General features: G+C 42.9%; 2 protein-coding genes across 2 annotated transcripts in view; both read right to left on the reverse strand.

Annotated features, from left to right (window-relative positions):
* LOC124789937 (putative lysozyme-like protein) overlaps positions 1 to 1905 on the reverse strand; it is a 252635-nt gene extending 250730 nt beyond the window's left edge. Inside the window, exon 1 of the mRNA XM_047257465.1 lies at positions 1886 to 1905. The gene's annotated coding sequence lies outside the window, so the exon portion shown is untranslated. The remainder of the gene's footprint in view (positions 1 to 1885) is intronic.
* A 4948-nt stretch (positions 1906 to 6853) lies between these two features.
* The window catches only part of LOC124789685 (potassium voltage-gated channel protein Shab), a 166960-nt gene continuing 147085 nt past the window's right edge, over positions 6854 to 26728 (reverse strand). The window contains exon 4 of the mRNA XM_047257122.1: positions 6854 to 6973. Within this exon, the coding sequence (XP_047113078.1) occupies positions 6903 to 6973 (71 nt within the window). The 3' untranslated portion in view covers positions 6854 to 6902. The remainder of the gene's footprint in view (positions 6974 to 26728) is intronic.

The raw sequence follows: 26728 nt of genomic DNA on the forward strand, positions 1-26728 counted from the left end.
TAGTTTTCAAATCAACATTGTTTACGATCCTGCAATATTCTTATGCTACTTTGTTCCTCAGTCCCTATCGAGGATTGTTGTTTCAAGGACCATTATTGCGTGACGTATCTCAGTCGATGGCAGTGAGTCTGTGTCTTTATGTACGAAGCTTCGTCATATCGTTTTAATTATCATCTATAAAAAATGAAATTCCGTAGTTAACTTTTTGTCTATTTGCAAGTACATATGTGCAGTGCTGGCTGGCACTGACATGCCTGTGCCACAGTACGGCAGCGGTATCGCAGCCCATTGATAATGCGGAGGCGGTCTACGCCATTTTGCTTGAGCTCCCCTCCTACGGTAGTGTGGCGCGGAGATTTCAGTGTCTCTCAGTACTGCATAGAAGGTCTTACAAATAAACAGACAAACAATCATGGTTACTTTACAATGTCAGCAAGAGAGAGATCTCTCAATCTGAAAGATGTAATCTTCTTACCAAAGAAGTTTTATTTGCCCATGTAGCAATGAATACATATAGAGAGAACTAGTTGAGTAGTTTAAATTGCCTTCTTCAGATCGCAACCGTCGTGGCACTCACTGTAGTGCACTTTTATTTAATCACATTTCTGGGAGCAACTAGTTGAATGAGATGCACCAATGTAGCGTCTTATATCACATAATAAAACCATTCTTGTGGCAAACACAAAAGTTTCTGATGAAATACGCACTTGTGTAAACACTCAGCTGATAAAATACATTTTATCACAAACTTTTGTGAGAGTTTACCACATGCGCGGTTTTATTGTGATATAAGACGCTGTATTGGAGCTTATTCTTCAACGAGTTGCTCCCAAATATGTTTAGGACTAGATGACAGTGCGCTACATTGAGTGGCACAATGGCTGAGATAGGAAGATGGCAATTTAAATTGCGGAAACTAGTTGCCTATTCAGGTGTTTAGTGTAATCTGGGAAAATAAAACTTCTTTAGTAAGAACATAACATTTTCCAAACAGTTAATAGCAACGTCAATGCAAATTCAAACTGTAGGCAGAACCAGGACTAGAATGCGGAATCTTTGCCTTTCACAGGCAAATGCTCTTTAGATTAAGATGTCCAGGTGCCTTCACTACTTTACTTCCACCAGTACTGTCTACCCTCAGGTTCGTATACTGACCTGCCACACAGTTTTCATCTTCCATGTAGTTACAAATTAGCGAACACTTGATTGCAAAGCGAAAATTAACTGTGAGAACAATCTCCTTGGGTTGTGGCTAAGCCATTACTCCACAGCATCCTTTGTTTCAGGAGTGCTAGTACTGCGACGTATGCAGGAGAACCTTTGTGAAGTTTCGAAAGGTACGAGATGAGGTACTGGAGGTAGCTCAGCTTTGACGGCAGTTTGTGAGTCGTTCCAGGACAGACCAGTCCACAGAGGATTTGCTGGCCCAAGGTAAAACTTCCAGATTACTGTCCCAGTCCAGTACACAGTTTCAATGTGCCAGGATGTTTTAAAAATCAGCTCCCCATCTAAAACTGAGTGGAAGCTCATTCTGTAAGAATTTAATAACTTCACTTTCTTCCAGATATAATTAAAACTTTATGGCTAACTGTCATAAGCTGTATCTATGTATTGGACTGTCTAGTGATAGGATTAAACTTTACATTGGTTGTCAAGAGAGTGACAGAGAATCAGGTTCCTCGTTATAAATATTCCAGAGAGTGTAAATTTTGTTGCAGTCTTATGTCATTGGGCACTGTTATTTGTTGCAATGAGATAAACAGTGGCGCGGCTCGGGAGGAGCTGCGGCGAGCCTTCAGAGTCGGATGTGCTTGTCGGGCGGCCGGCTTGAGGAGGGCTCGCAGGCGGCGTGCGGACACGTGGGGCAGGCGTTTATCGTACTTACCGGGGACACGTATCCCCCCGGCGCGATGGCGGCCGCGGGCTGCAGTTCGTCGAGGGGCGGCGCGGCGTTGGCCGCCCCCGTGCTCACGAGGGCGGTGGCGGCGGCGGCGGCTGCGCCGCCCCCCGGCGGGAGGTCCAGCAGCGGGTGCGTGGGCGGCGGCGAGCTGGAGGGCTGGCCCGGCAGGCCCGGCGTGGGCGCGCTGCCCGGCCGCCGGCCGCGCGACCCGAAGTGCTCGAAGTTGCGGTAGCATCCGGTCGCCTGCGGGCCGCGGCTGCCCCCGCCGCCCCCGCCGCCGCTGGCGCTGTCGCCTCCCGTGCTGTTGCCGTCCGCCTGCGACATGTTGTGGCCTGCGCACACCGCGACGCTCGCGTTACTCGCCTGCACCGACTCGTGTTTTTACGCCTATCGACGTCTACTTCGTATGGACAGAAAGTTAGTCACCTTCAAAATGACCGTCAGAATGAACACGGCAGAAAACTGATCGGCATGGACTGTGGGAGCAGAGCTGCACACAAGGCCCTGGTACAGTGGGCGAAGAAGTCACTACGGTGTAAGAGGGGCGCTCGTGTAGTTTCAATTACCACTTCGAAAAAATTAAGTTAAGTAATTATTATTTTGCATATATACAGCTATATGTGTACAGTACGCATTGAAACCTATGCACCACAGCACAGTAGGGGAGGCATATCAGAATGGCACATCCCATCTCCACTGTATCAACGCGCTGTGCCTTCTTTAGCGGCAGACTACGGTAATATATTGTGGGGGCTTCAGTATGTTTCAGATATGTAATTGCTCCAGTCGCCCTTACTTAGCTGTGCTGTCGACAGTGACGTCAAAAGTGCCCAGTCCGGCGCCATACAGTGTAACGTTTTTGTATAAATTATATGAATGCGTCACGTCTGTTCTTCGGCCATGCCCGAAAGAACAGGAACCACACAGTCACCTAACTGATGTAACTGATTCATATCGGTAGGCAATGGATCCACAACCTGCAGTGTGATGCACGTTTTTTGTTCGACCACCAACGGGAATCTAAAATCGGCGAGAATGGGGAATACTGCCGGGGACTGCGGATAAGTAGTGATGGGTCGGTGGGTGGGTCATCTGGGGAGCGTGCCGACACAGTCCGGGCATTTGCGATAGAGACTGTGTCTAGGTGGCACAGTGGTTAATGCAACTGCCTAGTAAGCAGGACATTCCAGGCTCGAGTCCCAGTCCCACACACATTTTGACTAATCACTGCCTGATTCCGCATAAGGACCCGATGATGCTCAGACCTCATCCACCTTTAATTTATATAAAATGGTAATGTTTTTGTTATGTGCCTGACACGTTCGTTTCAACTTTCCGATGGCCGATCGCAGGAGCGACGGGCGCGCAACAAGAACGTTACCTTATATGGGCCTGAACTGGCCTCTTCTGACATCACTTGTGGCAGCACAACTATATACGCACGACAGCAACAAGCTAATATCAGTCACCCCTCGATAACGGGCAAGGACACTCTTCCGTAAGCTCGTGGATATTCAAGCGCTTGACGTGGCTGGAACCTAGCGTAAATGATACTTTACATCACTGTGATACCACCAATTCGTACAAAACAAATGTCTAATCATGTAATTTTATTTTTTCGAGCTGAAAATTAAAACTTCATGATTGATCCTTCTACTGCAGACATGTGGTAGTGCGCTGTCTGGTTGGACTAATTTTGTTTCTGTCTGTTTCTCAATGATTCGCCTAGATGGATTCCTCGTAAGCCACAGAAAGCGTTCCAGAATGTCTGAATACAAAGTATTGTACAAGCTGATTATTATGACGATATTTTAATTAAGCGTAAATTGAATCTTTAGTCGGCATGGCAGGTATCTTGAATCTGCTACACCTAGGTGCCGTAAATAAAAGACGTTTGCCTGTAACCTTATTGCTGAAGTTGACATTAAAAGCCCATTCTTCCAAGACGATTAATCTTGTGTTGATCAATATTGTGACTGCTTGACATGAGTAATATGAAAGAGCAACCTTCATCTCCACTGATCCGCAAAGTACCAACGCAGGAAGTTTACTCAACAAATCTAACGGTCTGAAACAAACACGCCAGGGAGGGTAGGGGGGTGGGGTTGGGGGGGGGGGGGCATCCACACACCATTGTCGGTCAGGTCGTTGCTGTGGCAGAGATAATAGAACGTTGACACCACGTAAGGTCATAAATTTGTACAGCTTCTCTTATAGGAGTTTCTTATCGGACCTCATGGATGCGTTACGCTTTACAAGGTGGATGGTGACTAAATTTTTGTCCAGTAAGATTAAGACTAAAAGCAAAACTAGATAGCAGCATTGTAATAATTGTGAGTACACCGCATTCGTTCGTTTCAACGAGTCAAGTTTCCATTACGCTATTTAGTAACAATAAAGATCCACAGAAAATAACTATTCTCCTTGTTCTCATTTTCCACATATTTATCGAACTAATTTGTCATTTCAAGAACGAACTTTCATTTTGCAGCGGAGCGTGCAATGATTTGAAACTCTCTGGCGGATTGAAACTGTATCGGTGCTGCTGAACAAACGTTCTTCTTCCTGCGTTACGGGCTAACACTCTTATAAGCAAGGCGTTCTCTTCTTCCAAGAGCGTCAGTGCTGCGAGGTAGGCAGGAGAACGTCTGTGAAGTTAGGAAACGAGGAGAGTTACTGAGGGAAACAAAACGATGAATTTTTATCTGCTACGAAGTTCTAGAAGCGTAATTTCCCTTATTCTCAGAAAATACTTCTTCTTACTGCATTCTAACTTAACAAGTATCGGTAAGGAAAAAGTGAACACCACATTGAAAGTGAAGTTAAAGACGCCACGTTTTACATTTATGTTCTTTATATCAAGTTAAGAATAGAATTAAAAAAACGTATTCACGCTTCCAAGGAATGCTATTCCTGATAGTTATTGATACCTATATCCATTAATCTTATTTTACTTGTAACGAGTCAGTAAAAACACCTTAATTACCTGTAAATGTTTATCTATGTAAACGTTTCACTATATAGTAAAGAATTAAACGAGTTTTGAGTTATTAAGTAAGTGACGGAAAATTCAAATAAGAATGATAGAAGCGTGTCATTAAATTATTTTCCATGTAACGAAAGAACCATTTCTCTGAGCACATATTTAATCAGAGCGATACTAACAGATCATTTGCAACAAAACTCACTACTATGAGTCCAAATATACGCTGGGAGTTCAGAAAAGACAACCTAACGGTAAATATTAATTGTTGATTCGGAGTTTCCTCGTCCCTGTCTTTAATGCACTTAAGGCTGTGGTCAAGTTTCTTTGGTGTTACGTTATGTTTTACAGTATTTTCACATAATAAAGGCAATCTTGACTTCTTCCTTTATTTTTTATATTATTTTTAGGTGATAGTGGAGTCCCATGTGGGAATTCTGAGGAGGGTCTATTAGTGTGTCTCACTTAAGCAGTAAAAGAATTTGTCACCACTGGTATGTCTTCACACTCAGATAGCCATGTGTTCAACCGATTCGGCTCAAGATTTTGTGACTCGAACTCAAATATTAACGACATACGAGCAAGTACAATTTTTGCAATAGTTACTTATAAATATTTTGCTGTCAGACATTACATTGCTAATAACTGAAAATTCACTCTCTACATTAAAGGGCCAACGGTATGTTACGTCACTAATAATGAAAGGTATTACAATAGTTTGGGTTAAAGGCAAGTTGATTGTAGGAAGAAGGAAAATTTTGAGTAATGTGTCCGTAATTTTAGAAAGCATTTAATGTCCTTAATAGGTCTTGAGTTGCTTTTTGATTTCTCATTAACTGTGTATTAAATCTAAAAAGAAAGGTATTCGAATAAATGCGTCTTATCACTAAATTTTATCTACTAGGTATTCAGGTAAACACTAAGTATTGAAGTTCACTGTCAGCTTCCTAGAATGTAAATGCGGATCATACAAATGTCGTTGAGAATGGATAACTAACTTTTCGTTTGACAGTCTAGGTAATATCATGTAGCAGTGAATGGTGTGAACAGCTGAGAGTGTCATTTATCTTGCACGTTTAGTCGAAATACCATTATGTGTGACTGAAGGACTGCACAGGTGTTAGTGTAAAGAGTAAATATCGTACTTTGTGAGACAACGATAGGAGGCTGGTCACAGTTAAGTCCTAAACGAAGTTGTCTATAGGCAATAGTTAGAAAAATTTGGTTTAAAGAAGATACAAAAACAATAAAGAAGGCTCCAAAACTAATGAACGAATCATAAAAAATTGGGACCAAGCAAAATGGAAGATATGAGCTATATGTTTATGTAGAATACAGTTAATATATTTTTAGAACTTCAGTAAACCACTCTCAAATTTAGGAGTGCTTATTAGTATTTATTATCAACGAGTTAAAATACAAAATTGTGAATATATTAGCGCTGTATAAGACTCAAATTTATGTTGTCGTTAATTGCCAATTGAAACCGCTTCAGCAAGGTGTATGAAAGAAGAGATTAACACTATTATATCTTATCTGAATTTGCTTAACAACAATTCGCGGTCTGCAATTTACAGTTGTGATAATAGAATTAGTAGACGTCAATGTCTGTAAAGACGAGTTACTTCAAACTATAGAGTTTCTTCTAAAAAATACGCTTTTAAAAATAAAAGGTTTCCGCAATTATGTTAATCGTAATATTACGTTAAAAGCACTCACAAAACTGAAAGTGAACTACTTTTCAAATAATTATACTTTTTGTGCGTGTGTGTGTGTGTGTGTGTGTGTGTATGAGAGTTAAGCTCTTGAGTGCCGTGCTTGGGGAGGCAGCCCGTGGCCCAAGCCTCGCAGGTACATGGCAGCGCTCGAGAACTCTTGACGAGCATTGTCTCACAAAAGGTGTAGAGCAGACATGCTTGTATATTAGCAAATGCAGATATGAGATAATAGTGCAGTGTGACGATGACCTTGGTGCTCTAGGCGCCGTGTGAAGCGGACGGGAGGCGAGGGCGCCGCAAGCTACCGGCCCAGTTCTGTGGGAGAGCCAGTGTCGAACCCGAACCCTCTGGAGATCAGGGCGGACTTGTCACCTGCCGAACACAACACAACACAGCGCTCAGCGCGTGCGGCAAGCGGCGCGCCCTGCTGCCATCTTACGGCCAAGTTCCGAATCTAAGTGGTAGGGCTGCTAACATCTTATTATCCCTATTCTCACTTCTGCATTACCCTATAAGTGTTGTGAGCTACCAGTGGGAAATAGCGGGATGTGATGCACAATGTTGGAAGTGGGCGGTTTGTTACCTTTGCTCTCTGAAATAATTTGATGTTCTGCAGATGAGGCACTACAAACCTGCCGAATCTATACATATACATAAATCGATGTATGTGTGTATACTCTACACCATCCCTAAACCACTAGATCGATTTCAACCAAATTTGGTACACATATTACTTATTGTCTGCAAAGAAGTACTGTGAGGTGAGTACCACCTAGATCTAGTAGGGGTGGGGATGGGGATGGAAAAGGATTGGTAATTCTTGGCATCTAGGCTGCCTGCAAGACTAGCATGTTGCACAGTTAGTATTGGAATGAGTTCCTGGGTGTATACTTTCAGATGAATGCAGCTGAGCAGACAGAGTGGAGAGAAGGAGGTAAGGGGAGGGAAAGGTGAGATGAGCAAAGAAGGGGGAGGAAGAGATAGAGGGAGGAGGAGACGCACAATGAGAGGGGGGGGGAGGAGATACAAGGGGCATGAGGAGCTGGAAAGAGAAAAGCAGGACGAGGGGATGGACAGAGAAGGGGGAAGAAGAGGAGACAGAGAGGTGGAGAGGGATGTGGAGGACATGGACAGAGAGAGGAGAGGGAAGGGGGGAAAGATGTGTGCAATATGTGTAGCATACGTGTACTCAGTCGAAGTCACAAGTGAAACGCTAGTATACTATAAAAATATTCATATGCTTGTATGTATGTATGTATTTCTCATATCTCCTCCCGAACCACTGGATTGATTTGTAATGACCTTGATACACATATCACTTACTATCTGGAAAGATCTGTTTTGGGGTCAGAATCACCTACTTTCCATATAGGTGGGTGTGGAAACGAGAAGGGGGTAACATAGAAGCATACCACCACTGAAAGCAACAAACAGCAAACCGTACAGCAAACTGAAATGTGGTCATATCGCTAAACAGCCTATAAGACAACTGTAGCCAGCCAGACTAGAAGATATCTATAAACATCTAGTAGTTTTTACTTGTAACTAAATTTTCTGCTTAGGTTTTTACACACTGCTACATAAGTCAAACATGTCTCCTGCTGTCTGAACTGTTATATTTTAAAATAACTTCCCTAGAATCTTTATTATACATGGTATAATGGCTATAAGTGCACTGACGACAGTGTTCTCAACAATATTAAATCAATATTTACTTCATTTGCAGACTGATAATTATAGCTATTACGTGTTACGTGTTTTCAGTTTGGTTAGTACATCAAGGTACAAGTGGTAAGAAGAAGCCATTAATGCGTATTTTCACCTGAGCAGCAGGTCACATGTTGAAGTGTGATGCATGGACACAAAACGGTTAGTCTCTACTTACAGGCGTAGTCCTCTTATTGGTACACTTACGACTGTGCAGAAAACATCAAGTAGTACATTATGTGATTGCATTTTTAGGACGACTGTTCGACACAAAAAAGAAAAAAAAAACAACATACTGATGTGTCTACACGTTAAGGTAGGTGAAGGGAATATTTGTTACTGTTGGTCAGCAAAAGAAACGTTACACTTTCCCCAAAACTATGAACATGATTTATTGTGTTATTTTGCAGAGAGCTACAGCAAAGAGATACAATTTTTTAAAATACATCAATAGTTGTTTCTAATGTGCACTGGAATCATTGAATACAGATGTGTACAAATCAATTTGAATTCCATTCTTATCATGTTTAGTTTGGGAGCTACAACCCTTCAAAGATTCAGATTCAGATGACACATGCTGTATATAATGCAGTGCACCTTATAAAGGTGCTGCGGACGAGATGCAACGTTGCTGAGTGTCTTGGAGCGACAAGCTTCCTCGATGAGCTGTTAGACTGCCGACTGTGGCCGTACGCGGCCGTATTTGCGACAGGTCGAACCACACAAACAAACGGGGTTTAGTGAGCCGCAGTTTCTGAAGTCGGATGAAGATATCATGTATGTACAACGAGTATGTTAACATGTTGCAGCAGCGCGGGGTTAGCCGAGCTGTTTAGGGCGCTGCAGTCATGGACTGTGCGGCTGATCCAAGCGGAGGTTCGAGTCCTCCCTCGGGCATGGGTGTATGTGTTTTTCCTTAGGATAATTTAGGTTAAGTAGTGTGTAAGCTTAGGGAATGATGACCTTAGCAGCTAAGTCCCATAAGATTTCACACACGTTTGAACATTTTTGAATATGTTGCTGATGCTCGGTGAACGTCGATACGATGCCACTGAAGCAGCCTTGGCGTATGCCGTGAGATATTCTAGAAGAAGCGTTCCAGAAGCCATTACGTTCTTACATGTGGAACAAAGACTTCAGAAAACAGGCAACTTCGGAAAGCACTGCAATGAGGGACCAAGACCTGCCAGAAGTGAGGGGAAAAAGGCGTTTTTTTATCTGCAATACTGCACGATCCCCACGTCAGCTTAGGAGACGTTGCTGCAGTCGCTGGTGTCAGCCTTACATCAGTGGGGTGTATGGTGCAGGGTCACAGGTTTCACCCGTATCACGTGTCACTGACACAGGAGCTGCATGGGAACGATTTCAATTCTAAATTACTTTCTATGAATGGACCATTAAAATATCATTCTGAACTCCTTAGAAGGTGCTATGTTCTCTGAGTAGTCCACGGTCACAAATTATGGTACAGTGAACCGTCATAACATGGACTGCTGCGCTGCAGACAATCCTAGGTGCGTACAGCCCATCGAATATCAATGTCGGTGGTCTACTAACGTGTGGTGTGGAATCCTTGGGGTTGAAATCAACTCTCCACAGTACTTCACAGGTAGGCCGTCAGGTGAGATGTATCAGGCTTATAGATATGGGATGCAGCATGATAGTCAACCAGCCCATTCTGCACATGCTGTTGTGGAAGAACTGAACAACAGATTCCCTGGAAGACGATTGGGGCACCAAGGTCCTCATGTATGGTCGACACAGTCGCGCAGTTTAACACCAGTAGATTTCTTTTTGTGGGGATATAAAAAATAAACGTGTTTGTGCCACTGAGCCAACAGCCCCAGATGATTTGAAACGGCGCATTGTGGAAGCATGTCGCTCTGTGACACCGGCGATGTTACATCTCGTCTACAAATCCTTTAGAAAGCGCATTGTGTTGTGCATTCAGGACCGTGGACCCACATTTGAACACCTCATTCAAATCAATATTCCACCACCAGAACACTCATCACCACATAATCACGTATTACGTACAGCATGTGATATCTGGCTCTGAAACTTTGAAGGGTTGTAGCTCCCAAACTAAACTTGAAAGAAATGTGATTTAAACTGATTTGTACACAGCTGGTTTCAATGGTTTTAGTGACGACAGAAACAACTATTGTTCCACTTAAAAAATTTTATCCCTTCGCTATAACTCTTTGTCAAATAATACAACAAAATATGTTCGTAGCTCCGCAGAAAGTATTACGTTTCTTATGTTGACCTACCACAATAAATTTTCCCGTCACCTATTACTTTGTAAGTTACTGAGACAAACACTTTTACTTTTTACAAAATGATACTGACGAAGTTCGAGGGGTTTTAGAGGGTGTTGTGTAGATGAAGTTGGGAGCAGGAACCCGTGTCTGGAAACATCATCCAACGACTCTACGTGAAAGGTGTATCATCCACTATATCTCCTAAATGTCTGACATATCGAAATGAGTTTTGGCAAGAGACAGTACCACATGGTTTTTATCTCCACCAGATACTAGTAATTATGCAACATTTTCTGTGGAATAATATAATCTTTTAAGGGCCGTCAACAGCTGATGAAATGAAAATTAATACGATTTTGCAACAAGATAAGTAATGAAATTACACAATTATTTTTATGGTGAGGATGTGCTATTTCACAAGCTACTAACCCGTCTTGACCACAGTTACGCATTTGACAAACCACTGTTTCCGAATTCTGTTGCAATTACAATTGCATTGGCATATTGATGAGGGGACATTGTGTAAACTCCACTATGTTTTTGCAAAAGAAAACGATTTTAACTCATAGTCGCTCTTGCCTTTCATTACAATCTACTGTAATTTCGCGCAGTGTGATACTTAATTATGAAATATCACCAGTAACGAATCAAGCTACAAGATGCAAAAGCATCATATTCTGTTATTGAACAGTTCCTCCAAAATAGTGTGAGAAAGATTCCAGCGCAGCTGCCGTGAGCACGCCTCCATTTTGTCAATGCAGCATGTTGGCCACATTAGTCCTGTCAACGAAGGAAAATTGGTGAAAAATTTCGTGTAGCTGCAAATTTTGGTACAGTGGTCGTGCTAGTGGGGGGATGGAGTGTATGAGTGATACCCTAAATATCTCGACGCTGAAGTGTGATCGTGGGGCTATGGGATGGGGAGGAATTTAATTTTTCTAGATTTTTCTTGAATGTCTCGAAAAGCGCGGAATTTAACGTAAATGCTTCCCAGTACAAAATTAAACTACATTACATTTCCTACAAAAAAAAAAAAAAAAAAAAAAAAAAAACCCTATTGATTTTGTCTCTTTGACCATTAGTTTCCACGTTGCAGGCGATTAAAAAAGTGCACATTATTAAAAATAGTGTTTTAATGGCGTGTTTATGTCGATGTTTATTGTTAAACGAAGTTGGTTAAGAACAATTATTAAAAAAATTTTGTACCACATCTAAGTGTAGCGGAAGTATGTTAAGGAATAAATTGTCTTCTTGGCGTGTGGCAGGGGAGGGAGGTTTGATAGTTTGAGGGTAGGTACGTCGCCGGATTTTGGTCATGCGTTTCTCTTCTTCATACGTCTGCAGAATGAACAAAGAACGGGCAATTCCCCATTCTCTCTACGGCAGTATGTCACAAAAAACAACTTCAACGTTTTTCACATTGTTATACCAATACTTCCGCATTGGCGACGCAGTGTGCATACATCTGTGTGTGTGTGTGTGTGTGTGTGTGTGTGTGTGTGTACGGATACGACTTACTAATAATACAAACGTAAGAATAGCATACGGATAGAGTCTACGTAAATCTGTGTACAGTGTTCTTCAATGCTAGACGGGACATTGATTTTTAATCGCCTTGTACGACAGCTGTAGCGTTCTTCCAGGAGAGATAACTTCTCCACCATGAGTGTTGCCCGCTCTTCCGTTTACAGACACACTGTACCTCCCTCGAATTTCCTGTTCAATTCTGTTTTGCGATTAGACCAAATATTTCGTTCTTGCTTGTACAGTGGAGTTATTCTCATTTAATTAAGTGAGTATTTATTTTCAGTTGCTAAAGAGCTGTTGTGCAAAATGCTGAAGTTCTGAAGCTGTCAACTCCCTGTCACACTAAAGAGCCTGCCCTAACTGAAACATATTGTCAATATGTATTCGAAAACATTGATTTCATTGTCTCCGCTATCAATGGCTGGAATACTTTTCCCAGTTTGAGGTTATCGAATGAATCACTCCATCTAAAGCTGTGTCAATATCTGAAGAGGCCCAGGGGCTTAAATTGGTTCCCTCTGTAACAGACATAGGTCGCCTAGGTGTTAGGGAACTTCAGATATTTCGATACAAGTCAAGCAATGCATTACAGCAGATAACTGTTCTAGATTTAAACATCATGAGTCCTATTTCATCAGGCACCCACCTTGCATGATACACTGTAGATGTGGCAAGTGGCGCCATTCATTGCAGTCCAGCACTTCCTGAATGGAAGATATTTATGTAGTAGCACAGTTAATTTAATGGTGAAAGAATTGAAGTAACTTTGTGGGTATTGATTAACTCACCACCAAGTGACTGCAACACAGTTACACGGCTTTACAATATGCTGTCAACGACGCAGGGCAGCAGGATGCCACATTTATCAATCCGGCACCTTTCCTACCAACACTACATACATCACTGACGACATCACACTTACAATCAAGCACTTCTCTGCCATTGGTTATAAGAACTTATTTTACGTAAAAGCTCACTCAGTAAACTGCAAATACGTACTTACTTAACAAACTAGAAATAATTCCACTATATAAATACGAGTTAGGTGAAGTTATTTTATCTACTTACGTAAGAGAATGGGATCGGATACGCTGGGGAGGTTGTCTGCAAACTGAAAAGCGAGCATGGTGGAGGAAATCGTCTTTACCAGAAGAAAGCTACAACGGCCATACAGGATGACTAAGAACCACTTTTCCCTTCAGCACTGTAGAACACTGTGCAGCGATTTTCATAGACTCTTGTCCATATGCTTTTCTTGAGTTTGTATTATTAGTGGTTCATATATGTATTATGTGAAGTGTTAACGCAGTTCGTGGACAATAAACGTCCCCAGGATCTCTGCACACTGTGATTCATAGATCGAGTTGCGGAAGGGTAGGTATAACTATGTGAAACACTCTGTAGCTACTTTTTGTGCCGCAACCCCATAGAGACAATGGAGAACTGCCTGATCGCTCTCCGTGTTGCAGACGTGTGAAGGAGGGAAGTGACCACAATCCTACGACGTAATTTACCTCACGCTTCTAACCTCCAATTTATGCCTTAATACTGTTCTACCACACTTAGAGGCGGTACATACATTTTCAATAGTTGTTCTTCCCCCACTTCATTTAGCAATAAACATCCATTTTATGCCATTAGACACTGTTTTTAATAATATGCGATTTTTCATCCCCAGAACACGGAAGTTATTTGTCAAAGAGAAAAATGGAAAGGAACTTTAATGTACTTTAATTTTGTATAGGGAAAAGTTTTCGCTAGATTCCGGGATTTTCGGGACATTCAAGAATGACTAAAGGAAGTGAACTTTATGCCGCACCACCCGCACGCCCCCACCCTGCTTGTCAGGATTTTTAGTATGTTCTTCTTGGCACTCCCCCACCTCTTCCAATGTGCAAATTTTTGCGACTGCACGAATTTTTTTAACCCAGTCGACATGTTTTGGTTTTCGTTGAGCGGCCTACAAGCCGCACTGACGCCAGAAATGAATGTTTCGCTCGTTTCGGTAAGCCGGTTGCCGCTTGTCTGTTGCGGTCGGTGCTGGCACCTGGCTGTCACGGAGTGCTGTCTCATCAGTTAACAAGTGGACTTTTTGAGCTGATTCTATCCCTCTCCTCTCACCCTCGCTTCTTCTACGCGGGTCACCAGCCTTCTTTGTATATGCAACCCAGTGCCAGAACATATATCTACTAAACGTGGTACGCATATTACTTGCCGTCTGGAAAATAAAAAAAATACTGTGGCAGTAAGAAAACCCTGGCACCCCTATGGCTGACAGTGGTGGTGAACAGGGTTCACATAAAAGCCTGGAGCAGTTTGTACCAAATCTGGAATATTCACCACTCATTATTTGTGTAACATTCCGTGGGAGTGATGTACCCCTACTACCCCTGGGTGTTGGGTGGCCAATTACACATTTTTTCAGGATCAAGATGAATTTGCAGAGAAAAATTTATAACAGAAGCAAATGAAATATGTGAGTGAAATATGTTAATTACATGTGAAATATTTATGTACATGTAAGTAGTTTTGATAACGTTTTTCGTGGAGAGTATCAGCGGTCTTGATACAGTTTTTAAAATTGAATTAAAAATAATCTTGACCACAATAAGAAATTTATTAGCGATAGTAACCATTTAGATCAAAATTTGACCATTTTTAGATCATATTACACCTTGATGATAGCCGGTGGCAAGGAAAGGAGCAGGTGTTGTGGATCCACGGGCAACAACTGCTCTCCTGCTATCAGGCATAATATGACCACATTGACGCATTTTGACAGAAACGGGTTTCCATTTCCCATAAATACTATATTTTGTTCGATCAAGACTGTTTTTAATTAAAATTTAAATTATATATGAACTGTATGTGACATATAGGTGCACAGGCAAAACCGTGAGCATAAAGTCGCCTACTCACAAAAATTATCTAGAAACCATCACAGTGAACAAGAAATATACCAACACAAAAGTTAACAATACTTGTATTGTCTTAGGTTGTCGCAAATATCTCCACAAGTGACGTGTTGGTTTTAAGGGCATTGGTTTATTCCTTTGCTTCTATCGTACCATACGATTTATACTTGCGTTTGTTGTGTCTTACTTCATAATAGCCTACCTGTGTGGTTCTCATTTTAGTATCAAGTCAATCTTTATTTGTATTTCAATATAATAATATACTTAATGTAGATTTCCAGTGTACGGTGTGGTTGTAGCCTTATTGTCATATTATTGCATATTTCTGACTCTCATGTCGCCTATTTTAAAAAGTTTGCGTGTATACTGGTAGACATGCTATATCATCATGTTAGAGTATACAGCATCACCTTGGGTCCATAATATTGTTATACGCATTATGAAGTTACGATTACGTCTGGTATCTCCCAGTGTAAAGATTGGCCATGACTTTTTATATTTAATGGTTGTACTTTTATTTTTTTAATGTAGGAGACTTCTTGCAGAAAGATGATGGTACTTCTATGTTGGACCTTTAGTTACACTCCAGCTGTTACCCACTGTGGAAATAATTTGTACTCCAAGCCGTCACTTTGCTGAGAGCTTTATCCTTAGAAATATTTTTGATCCCGAATAATCCATCCTTGAAAAACAGCCCTGTTTCCGGTTGCATTACATAAATAATATGTACTACACGTTTTTGTTTTGGTAGGTCACATACTCCTATTTATGGGACAATCACTCTGTCATCAGCCGGAATATTATGACCACCGACCTACTGTCGACATAAACCCCATCCAGGCGATGACAGCGTCACCTGGCGAGGAACGACTGGTAGTCAGACACACGCGCAGTGCATGTAGTGTAAGTGAACGTGCCGTCCGAGTGTAGAATGGGGAAAGCGTGCGATCTACCTAAGTTTGACAGCGGCCAGAGTGTGGTGGCCCGGAGGCGCGGCACAGGCATTTCGGAAACTGCACGACTTGTCGGGTGTTCGAGGAATGGTGAAGTGAGTGCCTTCAACACTTGGCGAAACCAAGGTGAAACCACGTCCAGACATCGTGGGGTTTGGCGGCCACCCTTCATAACAGATGTTAGACGTCGTGGGATGGGCAGACTGGTAAAACAGGACAGGTGGCGAACAGTGGCGGAAACAACATCAAACTTTAATGCTGGAGAGAATACAAGTGTGTCTGAACACACAGTACGCCGAACACTCCTAACGATGGGCCTCCGCAGATGACGATCCATGCATATGCCAATGTTAACATCACGACGTCGGCAACTACGACTCAATTGGGCACGTGACCATGGCACTCGACGTTGGCACAGTGACAGGGCACTGCATGGTCTGATGAATCCCAATACCTTTTTCATCACGCCGATGGGAGGACGCGAATCCATCGTCCCCCAGGGCAACAGCTTGTTGACACCTGTATTGCGGTGTGGAGACAAGCTGGGGCAGCTGCATTGTGCCCTGGGGAACGTTCACGTAGGCATCCATGGTCAAGTGGAGTTCGTGCAAGGAACCATGACGGCCAAGGTGTATCGTGCACTGGTTACAGACTATGTATACCCATTCATGACGATCATGTTTCCCGACGGCAGTGGCATTCATCAACATGATAATGCGCCATGTCACAAGGCCTGGAGTGTGATGGAGCGGTTCGAGCAACACAGAGGCGGTCTACAATTGAAGTGCTGCCCCACCCCCAAACTAGTCAGATCTGAACCCTATTGAACACATCTGGAATGTGACTGAACGTGGCGTCAGAGCTCATCGCACCCCTCCCCGGAATTACGGTAATTAGGTGACTTGTGTGTGCAGATCTGGAGCCATCTCCTTCCAGCGACCTACCAAGGGTTCATTGCTTCCATTCCAGAACGCGTCGCCACGGTTATCCGTGCCAAAGATGGACATACCGGCTATTAGGTAGGTAGTCATAAATGTTCTGGGTGATCTGTGTTTCTGTATACGTTTCCACTTAGTAGTAGCACGACTCGGTTCACACGTATGTGCGCTCAGCTCCACTTTGCAGAGCATGACTTGCTCCTATCTAAGGCAAGTTTTATGAGGTAAGACTCTGTCCACCTAAAGGAAGCTCTATGCTCGTTACGCTTTAACTGCGGTTCTTTTTAGTCTCACCAGATTCACTATGTCACATTTGAATTCTATGCTATTATACACAGATGTTTCGAATACACCTCAAGGTTTAATAAACTACAAGGGAAGGTTTGTACATACTTTGTAGTTTGACGGTATCTACTGAAGCTATGCACTGCAAGTTCTACTTTGTCACTGTCCAGGCTACATGTTCCCAACTCCCCCTCCCCTCCCTCAACCATACTGCAATGCTTTTATTATTTCTAAAACTGGATTGTGTATGGAGTTTGGTGGGTACTACAGTTTGTGGCCTGCATACCCTGACACCCCCCCCCCCCCCTCCAACCGTGCCTTCCGACTCAAGTAAATGTATAGGAAGCGAAAAACCTTTGGAAAAGTCTTTGGAAGTTCTCAGCAGTCATGTTGTATGAACACATGTAACGATTCTGGTGCTACAGTCATACGCCTCAAACAGGGATTATGAGAATACTGTCAGAGAGATTGGGCACGCACAGATGTACAGAGATAGGTTTTTTTTCTCCCTTCGTACGAACAAAGATAGAATAGGAAAGAAAGTCAGTAATATTAGTACGATGTACCCTCCGCCATGCACTGTTCAGTGGCTTACGGAGCATAACTGGAGGTCAGAAACAGTCTAAAATGCTTGCAAGTTTGTTGGCAGGCTAGACTGCGCTGAGAGATAATTGTTAAGAAAAAAGCTGGATACGTTGCACCGTTTCCGACTTAATTAGCATTGAAATTAGTGAATCCATCAGCGCGCACAAGATTCATCCGGGCCACCAGGTACAATTAGTGTCAATTGTTCTCATAACGTAGTTGATAGCACACGAGACTGCTGCCCCTTTGGCTCGGCTTCAATCCTTACCATCATCCCCAGTCCAATTTTTTATCACTCTCGTGTTCGGTTTTAGAAAACCAAACGAAGAACACCTTTGGCGACACCGTCTGTGGCGGGCCCCTTGAATTTGAGTGACTGGTTAACTTCAGTGCTAATTAACTCAGAAACGGCGCGACGTATCGGATCTTGTTCGTAACTAAAGTATTATCAGCACAACTTTCCCTGCAGTATTCTTTTCAAGGTTGTTTCTGGCCACCCCGTAGGTATGTAGATGCAAAGAAACAGTCGGTGAACGGAGAAGATTCTAATCTGAAGAAGACATGGCTTTCGGAAAATTCAAATACTTGTGTAAAGTATGAAATTAAAATAAAAGCTGATATTTGTAAAATACCGCTAATAAAAAAAGTAGACAAATTAAGATCAAAGCTTACAACAAAACATTGAAAAAGAAGTCTGGAGAAAATGCGAATTTATTTCAAACGGGACTGATTTTTACCGTTATTGAGTAACGTTCATTTGCTGCCTAAATGATAAACTCTTTATTTTGTGAGACTGTGTGAGACACTGACATTCCATTGTCCTTCTGGCAAAAGCCTGCCTTAAAAAAGACATTTTTAGTCAAAGTGTCAATGAAAAGCAGGGACGCAGAGATTTAACATAGCTCACTTGTTTCTTATAGCTGCCACGCGAGTGTTGCGTTATGTCTCAGTAAGCATCCTGTATTTAACAATAATTCCGTTTGCAGCTCTCAGATATTGAAGGATCAAATTCGAATGATCAGACATATTTTATATCGGATTATAACATTTCAATAGTTCTTCGCGGTAAACCATGAAACAAACGGTGTGCGATGTTCACTTCGTCTATTTTCGTTGACTAACAGAGTTTCACAGATTCGAATCACAACAGTGGTACATTATTCGAAATAGTCACTTATTGACGCACTTTGTAATGAGTAGTAAAGGGGAGACGTAGACAGAAAGGACAGTGTTGTTAAGGAATATTGGAAGAGACAGTGAATTTAGCTAAGAGCTGTTGATTATAAGGACTACACGAAAACAAAATTGTATTTCTAATGTCCCACCACTCCAGCCTCAGAACGCGGCGGCGATAGGATCCATGTAACTCGTAGTTCCGCTTTCCGCTTTCAGCAGCCGCGTCTCCAGGGTTCCAGGCAGACGTATCACATGAGGATGGCTGTTGGTCCAGGACGGAGATACCTGGTCCGGCGAATGTATCATTGAAATATCTGTACGCCGATACTCGAATCAAAAGCTGCTCCGCTTTTGACATGGACTTAGAATTGGAATTTCGGTTGTTTGTGTTGTGGTTGTGGCTATCTAGACTGTGTTCATTGCCACTGATTTGAGTGCACATTAGTGCAGTTTTACAGCACTCTCCTTGCTCCCTGCTAAGCTTTAGGCCATCGACTTAGTGCGAAATCTTGTTTTCCTCACAGTACGCTATTCACTACAGTGACCTGCGTAGTTAGTATCAGACTATGACACAAAAGTGTCGACGAGGAAGTTAAACCCTTTCGTTGTATTAGTGCAACAACAACCGAAACAGCGGCAGAAACAACTGCAATAGCTTACGAGGCAGTTAGATATACTATAGAAACAGGACAACGCCTTGCCGAAGTGGCTAGTGGAGTGGGGAAACGTTACGCTACCATATGATCAACTCTCGTATCTATTTGTCAGTACGTTCGTTTCCGGTGTTCGATGATTAGGAGGATATTTGTAATAAATGTTTCCAACCGTTTTTGCTGTTCTGCGGGGCTAGTAACATTTTTGATACTCATGTCCAAACTGCTTTCTTATTGTGATACTGTTATCGGGTTCGCAGCCGAATCTTCAAGTCAGCTTGACACATAATTCTGACGGTCCACCTGCAGTCATCTTCAGGTGAGGCGTTGCTGCCACTGAATCTCGTTGAACTGATGCTACGCTCGAGTCGGCGACCCTATATAGACCAGCAGCGAGTAATCTCCGCATATGCGGTAAGTCGTGAGCGCTGCCAGAACTGCACGACGTCAACCTGACTTGAAGATCGAGCTTCTAATCACAGAATCGCAACAGAAGTTTTTCCACCAGAAAGATTACTAAGTTTGCTATTATCTAGTGGTCACAACTTAGTGGTTTGCAGCTTAGGACCAGTTATAGAGCCTTCTCTTGTCTAGTTAGTTTTCAATTGTTTCGCGACAGATATGTACCTAAATGCTACTGGGAAACATTTCAAGGAGTCATAAGAAAGTAAGTCAGCCGTGTGAATCGTGATTTGCCGAATTACACGATGTTAGCAGGAAGTGAAATATTCTGCACTCACATGGCCGCCTGTCTTAAGCCGAATCTTTAATTCGGGATATAGTTGTGCATCTATTTCTGGACTCGGAAGTTTGATTCTTGTTTTTCTGAATTTCTATACATTGCACAGTCATTGCATTATATGAATGTGTGGGGTGTCTTCCTTCGGACATGTCGGAAATGACAGGCAACACGCAGTCATATAATGTGTTGGCCCAACTGGGAAATGGGTCCACCTTCTTCAGTGCGGATGCACAAATACGTACAACCTCCTGTGGGAGTCTCGGAGAGCGAACGTGGAGGAAATGAGAAAATGGACGTTGGCTACGGACAGGTGGCGCTCGATGGGAATGTGGATCGGCGGAGAGGCGTGCCGAGATAGTCCGCACAGTTGCGATAACGCTGTGTCCCGTATGCCACAGTGGTTAACGCACATGCGTAATAAGCAGGAAATCCTGGGCCTGTACGTATCTTCACTCGTCGCCGCTCATTCCGCGTAACGTCTCGATGCAGCTGACAGCAGTGATCCCCAGCCTTCTCTTTGCTTTCTTCCCCTCTCCACTTGTAATTTACACATTTGAAATTTCATTAGTGGCCAGCTTGCCTTATGAATGGACTCGTCATATGCACAATATATACTCGACGTTAAGTAAGGCGTGGGAAAAGCGTGTCCTAGAAAAGGTCGTCCTCTAAAGTCTATAGGTCACAGGAAGCGTCACTATTTGCAAATAAGCCGCTTCGGAATCTAGTTACAAGTAACTCCACACCCTTGGTTCGGACAAAATTATGATATCGAGTGGATGGAAATTGTAATAGTAGGAACTACTGTTAGTTGTTGTTACAGTAGACAAAGTGAATCTAAAGTAAGGATATTCTACAAAGGGTGTTTCTGTAGAGTAGAAATTTGCAGATATGGATGTCTTAAGAGGCTGACGCTGTCACAAAGGTGTGTCTAGGTCCAATTTTCACTAATTAAAATGATAAGAACTTAGTTAACTGCGGATGGGAAACATGAAAAAGTTCCCAATGCAAATAATTCTGAAACAATTAAATACAAATTTTTCCCAACATAAAACAGTATTTCTAAGCTATCTTACTTAAACAGTGTTTTACCTTCATTAGCTCCCTCTAATCTTTAATATTTAATCATCGCTTGGACAGTGACAAAAATAATTTATTTTCCCAATAAAAACGCCGGCCGGAGTGGCCGTGCGGTTCTAGGCGCTACAGTCTGGAACCGAGCGACCGCTATGGTCACAGACTCGAATCCTGCCTCGGGCATGGATGTGTGTGATGTCCTTAGGTTAGTTAGGTTTAAATAGTTCTAAGCTCTAGGCGACTGATGACTTCAGAAGTTAAGTCGCATAGTGCTCAGAGCCATTTGAACCATTTTGAACCCAATAAAAACACGGTAGTAGCGTCTTGAACGTTTCAAAGAAGAATATGTGAACCGCTATAAAAGTCATCATACATGCATCTTTATATGTCATGTAAGGTATACCAAAACACGTAGTGAGAAGTCTTTTTGCTGTCTTTGGTCGTTCTCTCGTCTTACTTGTCATCACGTCTATCACACTGTCAGAAACATCTGAATGTAAATTCCGAAGCGGCTTATTTGCAGATGGAGACGTAGCCCTGTCACCAATGGACTTTAGAGAACGACATTTTCTAGGACACGCTTTTCCCACGCCTTAGGCAAAGTCAGGTATATATCGTACAGTTGACGAGTCTGTCCAAAAGGCACGTTGTACAGTGGTCTCATACTCTGAGATACTCGTCGGTTAATTACAACCACTGCTGATCTTGGCTTTGCTCAAATGAACGCATCGTCAGTTTCAGCTGGCCAGCCACAGATCTGGTCTTGGCTTTTTACGACAGAAACCGAAATAATCGAAAGTAGCGTGTTAGTTGTAACCATCGTCTTATTTGTCGGTAAAATATTGATTGAGAGTAAACCAGACAAGAAAGTAATGAGAAGTAGCAGGAATGAGATGAATGATAAATTTAACGTCAAAATTAGGCACCAAAAAGTAGTGAAAGTGAAAGAATTCTGCTAGCTTTGACGCAAAAAATTCCATGTCTAAGCAATATCCTTTTTCGCAGAGGTACTAGTCCTGTAAGTTTCGCAGGACAAGTATTGTGAAGTTTGGAAGGTAGGAGATGAGCTACTGGCAGAAGTTAGACTATGAGAGCGGGTCGCGAGTCGCGCTTTGGGTAGTCAGTCAGTAGCGCACTTGACCGTGAAAGTCAAAGGTCCCGAGTCCGAGTCTCGGTCCGACAAATAGTTTAAATCTGCCAGGAAGTTTCATATGGCGCATCCTCCACTGCAGAGTGAAAATTTCATTCATGGCACCCTTAGCCAAACGAAGTCTACTAGTACCAATTGAGAAAGAAATTTCTGAGCTGTATATTCGGAGCTAAACTTCGTATGAAGGTGAATGACTGATTCTGGGAAAATTGTAAAAGAGAAGAATCGAAGAAGTTGAATGTGGAGTTACAGAAAGTGTTGCAAATTAGCTGGAGTGATAAGATATCAGGAGGTTCTTCGCAGAATTGGCGCGGAGAAGAACATGCGGAAAACATTGACAGAAAGAAGCGACAGTACGATAGGACTTGTGTTAAGACATCAAGAAACAGTTTACTTTATCGAGGGAGCTGTTGTGGACAAAAACTGTAAGAGAAGAAGGCGATTAGACTACATCCAACAAGTTTTGCTCTGTGATGAAGGGGTTGACACAACAGAGGACTTCGTAACGTGCTGCATGAAACCAGTAGGAAGACTAATGTGCCAAAACACTTTTTAACTTTATGTATCTCCTGGATCTGTGTATTTTGTATATGTATGTAATGGTGTAAACGTGCTGCAACAAATAAACCGGTTAAAAGTATCAAATAATTTACTGAATACGATACACAGGGATAAATACAAAAGGCGACACGCCCGGTTAACCAAATGCATTAAAGCGCTCGCGCCGGCCACACAATGAATCCGCATCGCGGATTAAAGGCGGGCGCCCGTGTGCTGGCCTGCCTGGATGTGGTCTTGGTGCTGTTTTCCACGTCTACATAGACCTTGTTCAACCATGCAGTGTGAGAATCAGAAGAGAGATAAATTAAACTGAAACCATTTGACAAAGTAAGATCTTAGGGTACTTTTTTCTGTATCTGTGGGGTGATGATGAATCTATTAGAAACACGTTAATAAACATGAGCCAATTTACAACACAAAATTCATTGCGAAAATTGAGCAAAGTTTTTAAGATTTAGAGATAAATGTTGCTAGGTTTTATTTGCATGTGAGTAGGCTATTGTAAAATTTTGCTCTACATCCTGAACCAACGTATATTCAGCCTGACATATCCACAGAAGGGAAAGGAACTCGTGAACAGATGCTCAAGGTAAGACAAATAATAGAAAAATCGCGAGAGTTCTGTGTTCCTGTTTTCATCTGCTTCCTTGACTATAGCCTTTGACTATGTTGTCTGAGAAAAGTTGTGGCAGGTGCTTGCAGAGTCCGGTGTCCCATCCCAATTGACAGCATTGATCAAAAGTGTATACAATAATCACTTCGCAGTTGTAAAGACAAGTGGTGGCACGTCTGATTCCTTCAGAGTATCAAAAGGTGTGAGACGGGGCTGTGTCCTATCCCCACAACTGTGCAACATCTATGCAGAACATGTCATTAGCAAAGCTCTTGATGGTTGAACCAAAGGCATCTCAACTGGTGGAAGAACTATCAACAACCTCCGTTTTGCTGATGAAACTGCGCTTCTAGCCAACAGCGAAGATGAACTTGCTGAGCTACTAACAAGAATGAAGGACATTAATCTAGCATATGGATTATACATCAACCTCTGCCAGACCAAAATCATGATAATTGGTCGAGAAGAGCAGATCCAGCTCACAGGTCGATCAAAGGAACTGGAAGTCGTGCATTCCTTCATCTGCCTTGGGTCAACCATCTGCAGCAAGGGAAGTTGTGAAGATGAGATAAGAAAACGGAAATAGAAAAAATGTTTTCACTGATACTGGAAAATACCAGCACACACATGCGAATATAAATATGAGATTGGAAACTTAAACGAAAACAAGGAGTGGGAGTACTCCTGGACTAGAGCACTTGCAGTGCCACAGTTCTAAACTTGCAGAATGGGGATGAGGAGGAGAGAGGGAGGGGCACTTAGACACTCGCACGGAAAGATATAGATGTTCGTTTTTCCTAGCGCTATTCGAGAGTAGGCTAATAGAGAATTATTATGGAGGTGGTTTGATGAACCCTCTGCCAGGCATTTAAGTGTGATTTGCAATGTAACCATGTAGACCTAAATGCAGATGGGGACATGTGCTGCCGCAGTTACGGCTAAGCATACTTACAAGCTGCATTCGAAAACAACATAAAATAAATAAGCGATCTGACCACAACAGTTCCAACACACAGGGGTTGGACAAAACGTGGAAACACCGCGAGAAATGCATGCTTGAACATAAATGCAGATGCTACCCTAGCCTCCAGACTGCGCTGTTTTATTTGACCACGAATGACGCCTTTGCAATGTCCTCAATGCGTTCCAAGTGTCATAGTCAGAACAGCGTTCTGTGCAGTTGTCAGTCGGAGCTAAGCGACATCGTAATTTGGCAAAATGTTGGTCTTCATTTGGTGGACGCTTCCATAATGAAGATAGTCGAAGTGTTTGGTGTTTCAAGAGGCGTTGTATCATCTGCTAAGTCGCAACGCGGTCAAAAGTGTGTGTTGCGTGATCTTGACAGCCCGTCGTTGAAGAAGAATGTGACGAGAAATAAGAGGATGACAGCTCCTAAAGTCACTGCAGAACTGTATATCGGAATTGCGAACCCCGTTGGAACCAAAACAATGGGAAGGGAGCTCCATGAACAGGGAACTGCGGGGTGAGCTGGAATTCCATAACTGATGCAAATGCCCGTAACATGAGAACATGATGCCGAAACAATAAAATCTGGAGTATGGAGCACGAAAGAAATTCATTTGGTCGGCTGAGTCGTTTTGCATACTTTTTCTAACTTCTGGCCGAATTTACGTCCCAAGAGTGTAATATAGCGGGGGTTGGGTGATGATTTTGACAGCCATATCGTGATATTCCATGGGCTGTATGGTTACTTTGCACAGTCACATTAGTGCCACGGGTTATGTGTCCATTCCGGCTGATCAAATCCATCCTATGGTATAATGTTTGTTCCCCGATGGCGATGCTGTGTTCCAAGACGATAGGGCGCCCATACACACAGCTCGCGTTGTCCTGGACTGGTTTTTTGAGCACGAGAATGAATTTTTCCATCTCCTCTGGCCACCACCCTCATCAGATTCCCATATTATTCAACCTTTGTGTCTACCTTGAAGAGAGGTGTGAGTGATCGCTGCCCACAACCTGAACTTTCAACTATTTTGCAGCAGTAGTGAAAAAAGTTTCTAATTCTTGTTCAGAATTTAAGACCAAACGGGATAGCAGAGTACCTAAGACAATTAACTCATATTCGGATGGACGGGGCTCAGATCCCAGGCGAGCCATTAGTTTTTGTTTTATGTGGCTTGCTTCTGTCGCAAGAGGCGAATATTTGCATCCAGGCTATTGCATATATCAGCTCCATCTATTTTAGAAGCCAACGGCCTTGCCGCAGTGGTAACACCGGTTCCCGTCAGATCACCGTAGTTAACCACTTTCGTGCTGGGCTAGCACCTGGATGGGTGACCATCCGGTCTGCCGAGCACTGTTGGCAAGCGGGATTCACTCAGACCTTGTGAGGCAAGCTGAGGATCTGCTTGAGTGAGAAGTAGCGGCTCCAGTCTCTTAAACTGATATCCGGCTGGAAGAGCGGTGTGCTGACCACATGCCCCTCCATATCCGCATCCAGTCACGCCTGTGGGCTGAGGATGACACGGCGGCCGGTCGGCACCGATGGGTCTTCCAAGGCCTGTTCGGACGGAGTTTAGTTTAGTTTATCTGTTTTAGAACCTATGTCGTCAGGAGATTGAACTTCAGATTTCCTACTGCTTTTGAAGTATCAGTTATTTTAAATGACATGTGTTTAGTGATTGTTGTAAATAAGTAATGAAATTTGGTGGCAGTTATGTAGGATATGATAGCATTCGCGGCCAAAGCGCAGACAACTTATGAGACTACGGTATTTGTGCCATCAGCAGGATTTCCGGGAAACGCAGCCAACTACCTGTCACGGCATTGCTGAATCATGGATGTCTCCTCACGGCGCCGAGAGACATTGCCCAGACACTGGCCATGCATTTTGCGGAATCTACTGCCACTATTAACTGTGATCCAGATTTCTGCCGCTACCGCACTGCCATCGAGAGGGATCACTCGGACTTCCGGTCTCCAAATTCTGAACCCTACAACTGCCCCTTCACAATGTGGGA

Source organism: Schistocerca piceifrons, chromosome 3 (assembly GCF_021461385.2).
Source record: "Schistocerca piceifrons isolate TAMUIC-IGC-003096 chromosome 3, iqSchPice1.1, whole genome shotgun sequence".
Taxonomy (NCBI): Eukaryota; Metazoa; Arthropoda; class Insecta; order Orthoptera; family Acrididae; genus Schistocerca; species Schistocerca piceifrons.